The following is a 6,000-nucleotide window of genomic DNA, read 5'->3' as shown; positions in this document are numbered from 1 at the left end:
TGAGCCAGATGAAAGTAGGTGGCCTAAGATGAAAAGTCAGGAGCTATTTTTAGCTTTTAACAGCTGGGAGTCAACTGTTGTGACTTGGTGTTTAATTTCTAGGATTAAGACGACCAGAAAACCTGAATAGACTCTAAAAGTGATTTCATCATCCAGTAGCCACTTTGTACCTGCCTGGTAACTTTCACTAAAAGTCATTATAGGGTAAATGTCATGAAATTGATTACATACCTATGAGATCTTCAACACAAAACTGAGAAAAACAAACAGACAAACCACCCAACCCAAACCACTGGCATGCTCGTGTGCATGCCACAAAACCACCAGTATTCTTTCTTTCAAGGGAAAGGACACCCATTTTTGTATTTTATCCTGTAACTTTGAGAGTAACTTGGGTGTGGTAAAAATACGACTTTTTGATTGATTAATCACTATCTTTCCTGAGTGTAAATCTACTTGAGGCTCTTTGGCAGAAATTACAGGAGATTTAATATAATAAACACCTTCAATCTCACCAGACTCCCCCATCTATTTTATAGAGAAAGAGAATGACACCCTTTCACGCAAAATTGCAAATTATGTAACACCAAGCATAAGAAAATGCTAGACTGTTTCATGAAGTTTGTGAGACGCTGAGGAAAAGGAAGTACGTAGAGACTGGTGGGGGTGACGTGTGAGCGCCCATTCATACTGTTAGCTTTCCAGTTACACCAGCAGACAAGCCTTGACACAGGACTGAAGTTTTAGTCTTCTCTGAAAAGGACTCCTACACCAATCTAGTGACACAGCCTACAGGCTCGGGATAACAAGACACATGTCCTATTAATGTGTCTTAGGCTCCATGTTCCTTTGTCACTTTTCACTCGGATTTGCTTGTAACACCAAACTCAGTTTTTCTTCTGCCTGTTGGAGTAAACAAAAATCTCAAAATATTGCAGCCCCTACCCCCCACGCCAGCACTGCCCAGTTTCGTTTCAAACTAGATTCATGCCCAACACCCTAAGTGCAATATAGTGTGATGAACTTTATAGAAGAAGTATACACATTACATAACCTTAATAAACTGTGTTTTTGTCCGAGCACTGTATGCTCAATGTTAAATGAGCCAATTACATTAAGTAAGGGTTCTATAAATGGGCATATAACAAAGTTATATAATGGTCAGTTGACAAAAAGAATATGGTACTGGGGCGCCCAGGAACCTAACCTGACTGTCTCCACCAGGACCAATGGCTCAGCATTGTACCCCTGCGCTCCCTACCTCCTTCCTGCCAAGGCATTTGTGTCTTGTGGGCTTCTGGGCTATGGTGTTGGTTGTCTGCGCGTTTGTGTGCTGGAGGGGAAGCCTCCCACTGGGTGCGCAGAGCGGCCGGCAGGTGGCGCCCGACCTGGCGTTCTCGGTTGCGCTGTGTAGCCTAGGTGGATTGGAAGGGGCGGAGGTAACCAGCAGCGGCCAGTGGTGGCCGCCGCCAGTACCCCGCCCCCTCCACGAATGCTCGCGACACGCGCGCCGGGAGAGGGCACGGGCGGCGGGGCTAGCTGTCTTCCGAGCTCGGGAATCGCTACCATCTGCTGCTCTGCGAGGAGTCCGCGTGTTCTCCGCGGTGCTCAGCTCCAAACCGGCCACCATGGAGGCGCAGGCACAAGGTGGGTGGTCGCCGGTCGCCCCCGAGGTCTGGTCCTCAGATGTACAGAGAGACTATTTTCCTTCAGTACCTAACTTTACTCCGGGACAGACAGGGACATCCTACGCAGACGGAACTCTGCGCCTACGCGCGCCTTCGGGATCCTTTGCTTGACTCAGATTTTGCGGTGGGGCTGGGGACCAGGGAAGGGCTGAGGACTGAAAACAGAGTAGCGGGTCTGCAGGGATTGTGTCCTTGTCTGCACTATCCCTTCCAGCAGTCAGTGGGCCATACTTCCTCGTCCTGGAAGGTGTTCAAAGGACCTGTTGTTCAGGCTCCGGATGTCTGCGCTGTTCTTCCCGGGGAGGCGTGGGGAGAGCCGGATCTTCTGGACTCCGGCCTTGGGGCTCACCTCTTGCAGTTCACAAATGCGGGCGGGGGTGACGCGGACCCGAGAGGTGGTGGTTTTGTGGAGACTCAGTGTCCCTGCTATTCGAGGGCTGCAGCGTGGGAGGATTGGCCTTCAAAGGCAAGAGAGCTTCACATTTCCCCCCAACCCCCAACCCCGCCCCCGACATCCAGATTGATAACCCTATCCCAGTTTTTCGTGTTCTTAGAAGAGTCGCTTTCCCACCCCACCCCACCTCACCCCCCACCCCAGCCGCACCCAGTGCCTGCCTTAATTGAGGGTTGGTCACCTGCTCTCCGTGCTCAGGGTGTTCGCTGGAGGAATCCAGAGAACTCTAGGATCATTCAAAATAAGAGTAAAGGGATCTTAGAAAGGATCAGAGATTGCCTTTATTATTATTATTATTATTATTATTATTATTATTATTATTATTATTATACCTAAGTTCACTGTAGCTGACTTCAGACACACCAGAAGAAGGTGTCAGATCTCATTATGGATGGTTGTGAGCCACCATGTGGTTGCTGGGATTTGAACTCAGGACCTTCGGAAGAGCAGTCAGTTTAGAGCAGGCCCTTTACCTGCCGAGCCATCTCATCAGCCCAGAGATGGTCTTATGTGGAGTGAGGGACAGGGAGGACGAAAGCTCTCGGAAATTCACTTTGGAAGCAGCACTCAGAAGGAATGGTTTGCATTAATGCCATCATGACCACCTTTCCTCGCACTGAGGAATTTTGTGGTGCCCTTTTAAATACATAATGCTTTTTTTTTTCTTCAAATGAAGTAAAGAGATTCACGACCTCATGCATTCTAAGGGCAAAAGCAGCTCGAATGAGGGCAGTTTGGGCAGTGTATAGGACTAGAGCCACTCAGTTGGTTTGCTGCCAGGATCACAATAGTCTGAACAGCATGAACCGTACTCCTCTTTGGTCGTATCAGCCAAGGTCCCGCCTGGAAGCTGCAGCTTAATAGGAAAGGAGTGTGCAATTAACTAAGCAGTTCCAGACCCTGGAGTTAGGCTCAACCCCAAAACCCAAAATGGTGAACAAGTCCAGATAGATGTGTGGGCAGTGTGCGGGTCAGTGGATGCAGGGTCACTCAAAGAAGCATTAGGAAGGAGTAAGAGGGATTCTGCAAAAACCCTTCTGGACTAAGAAAAGTTCATTGAGGCAGGCCACATGGTCAAACATGCGTTGGGGGTGAGAGGGAGTCTGTGGAGGATGAGGAGACTGCCCAGATCCTGAAGATGAGGAGTGTGTGTGGCTAAACTGATAGAGCAGAGTTCTTTGAGAAAATCTACATGTAACAAAAGCTTACAGATGGCCCTCAGGGGAAGTTCCTGCTGACCTTCAGCAAGCAGAGAGCCTTGGTTGCTGGTCAGATTCGAAAGTCGAGGTCCAGCAGGTGCCTTTGTGTCTGAACTGAAGCAGATACTGACAATACTGGAGTTTTCTGACCTGACTTTCAGACTAGATGCAGTTATTTCTAAGTATTGATAGAGAATTGACACCAGGACCCTTAAAAAGACACCAAAGTCTCTGCTGGAGAGAGAGCTCAGTGCTTAAGAGCCTGTACTGCGCTTGCAAAGTTTGGTCTTCTACACAACTGCCAGTAATTCCAGCTCTAGTGGATTGGATGTCCTCTTCTGGTCTCTTTGGGTAACACACACACACACACACACACACACACACCACTTACTTGAAAAAATATATCAAAATCCAAGGATCTCAAGTGTGTTGTATATCTGCCTAGGACCTCTTATACATATCCAGCACACTTTCAATAGTTTTTGGATCATTTATTAAACTGTCATGCAAATAATTATATTGTATTTTTAAAGAAAATAATGACAATAGAGAAAAGTCGGTACACATTCAGATAGGTTTTTTTCAAGTATTATTTATCTGTACTTAATTATGTCCAAGTTTGAAGACCCCCATGGATATGGAGTTAAGTGGACTGGGCTGATCCCATAGCTGTCATTTTGGAACCCCTGGGGCCTGAGCCTGAGAATACTTGAAAGCTATCCACATAATTCTATTATCCACTGAGGTAGGAAAAGAATTATAATAGCTAAAAAGCACCCACCTGAATTCTAAAGGCTCCTGAAGACTAAGAGCCCGTGTAACTAGTTTGCTTTATCTTTGAGCAAATATTTGAGTGCTTTTGTCTTCTAGACAGAGCATTAGGAACAGCGAAACCAGGCTTGATTTCTATTTCATGAAATGCACAGCAGAGGATGAGATGGTTTTATTAATGTGGCACTTACTTCATACACTGAGATGTAAAACCACCACATGTTACTGACAGGAGAGTGAGCTGCATACGCCAATGAGAGAATCATAGACTTCAGGGCCAGTTATCAATAGTCAAAGTAGCTTAGTCTGTTTATTTTCTCCCTGTCTCTACTCTCAATGCTTTATATGTATTGATTGACATCACGGTAGCGCCCGAGGAGGTAAGTTGAGCTGTCTTTTCCATTTTGCAGAGGAGATGAGACAGAAGCTAGATTATAGATAAACAGACATTGAGTAACTAAGTTGGTACTGCGAGCACCCATCCCACTCAGACCCTGGAAAGATAAAACTCTTAACCGGAAAGATAAAAGTCTTAACTGCCTCTCCAGCCGCCCTGCATCACTCTCCCCTTGCCCTCACAGCTGGATGGAACTGGATTGAACCCTAAATGGGCATTTGCTCTTAGATTCTAAAATAGTCCTGTGATGTCCAAGGTGTAAGCTTCTACCTGTGGTTTACTTGACAGTTTTCTGAGCTGGAAATGGTTCTCTACCTCCTCTCTTTGTGCCTCTAAATCTAAAGGGAACCAAATGTGTACAAGATTAGACCTGCATCTGGTTACTAGAGGCCCCTTGTTGCACTAAGGGGCGTAGATATGGGTTATCCAAGTAGCTCAGAAGTGCAGAAGCAGGTCTTTGAAAGGCCTCCCGAAAGTGAAATTCTCCACACGCATTCTTTTGCTTTGTGAAAATACTAAATTATTTCCAGCAAAACAAGAAGACACCCTAAGGAGTTTGGCAGGATGGGGACAGGGGGATTATGAGTGGGTGAGTTTGTGAAAAGGGGCTCTTGAACAGCACTGTGGAGTTTTCAACCCACAGGAGGCCAGCACTGCTAGCTGCTTTTCATTGGCCCAGAGAAGTTGTCCTTCACATGTTCCTGGTGAAGGGGTTTCAACCTTACAATAGTGTGAAAGAGATGGGCATTCAGTACTGTATCACAAGCTTAATTTTTATCTCAGACTTGTGATTCAGTATAGTATTTATTATGGTCTTGTTATGAATTATCTCCCTGTAGTCTTGTATATGGAATGCTTCATTTCTCTATAGTGATTGCAATCATTTGAGAGGTGGTTCAGTCATGAGGACTGGGCCCTTATCAAAGTGTTAATCTGTGGATGGTTTCATAATTTGATGACAGTACTGGGAGTTGGTGGGAAGTGGGACCCAGATAAGGACATGGGTCCTTGAGACTTTTCCATTGAATGGGATCCTGCTCTGTTTACTGCTTGCAATGAAGGAAGCAACTGTGTCCCACAGGAGCTCTAACTGTGGTTAGAGCTGAAATTGCTGAAACTGTCCATTACAGCCCAACAGCAACAGAGTAAGCTGGCCATGGGCCAAAGTTATGGAAACCACAAACCTGAATAATATTTTCATGCAACAAGTTGTTTCCTCAAGTATTTTGTCATAGAAAGGAGTGCTAACTGGCCCAAAGTATTTTGATGCTAGATTATGGCAGCCAGCTACAGTTTCTAGTCAACCACTTGGTGATATATGAAACAGATGAGCAATGACCTAGCTACAGTGAGCAATGGTGCTAAGCTCTGCTGTTTAATAGTTTAAATTGCTTCAGACTCTTCTCATGCTATAGCATTTTCAGTTTATGAAATATGCAGCAGCCATTTAAAAATGAAAGTTCCTGATCCCAGTCAACTGTTTCTTGATGT

General features: G+C 45.6%; 1 protein-coding gene across 7 annotated transcripts in view; it reads left to right on the top strand.

Annotated features, from left to right (window-relative positions):
• Positions 1-1,371: 1,371 nt before the first annotated feature.
• Tpd52l1 (tumor protein D52-like 1) overlaps positions 1,372-6,000 on the top strand; it is a 113,615-nt gene continuing 108,986 nt past the window's right edge. For 4 of the 7 annotated variants that reach the window (NM_001359366.1, NM_009413.2, NM_001359365.1 and 1 more), the window contains exon 1: positions 1,401-1,647. In NM_001359366.1, the coding sequence (NP_001346295.1) occupies positions 1,629-1,647 (19 nt within the window). In that variant the 5' untranslated portion in view covers positions 1,401-1,628. Of the gene's footprint in view, positions 1,648-6,000 lie in introns of all 7 variants that reach the window. The other 3 variants (XM_030245062.1, XM_030245063.1, XM_030245064.1) reach the window with 3 other exon arrangements.

This window comes from Mus musculus, chromosome 10 (genome assembly GCF_000001635.26).
Source record: "Mus musculus strain C57BL/6J chromosome 10, GRCm38.p6 C57BL/6J".
Lineage (NCBI taxonomy): Eukaryota > Metazoa > Chordata > Mammalia > Rodentia > Muridae > Mus > Mus musculus.
This window is presented reverse-complemented; position numbering and strand designations above follow the sequence as displayed.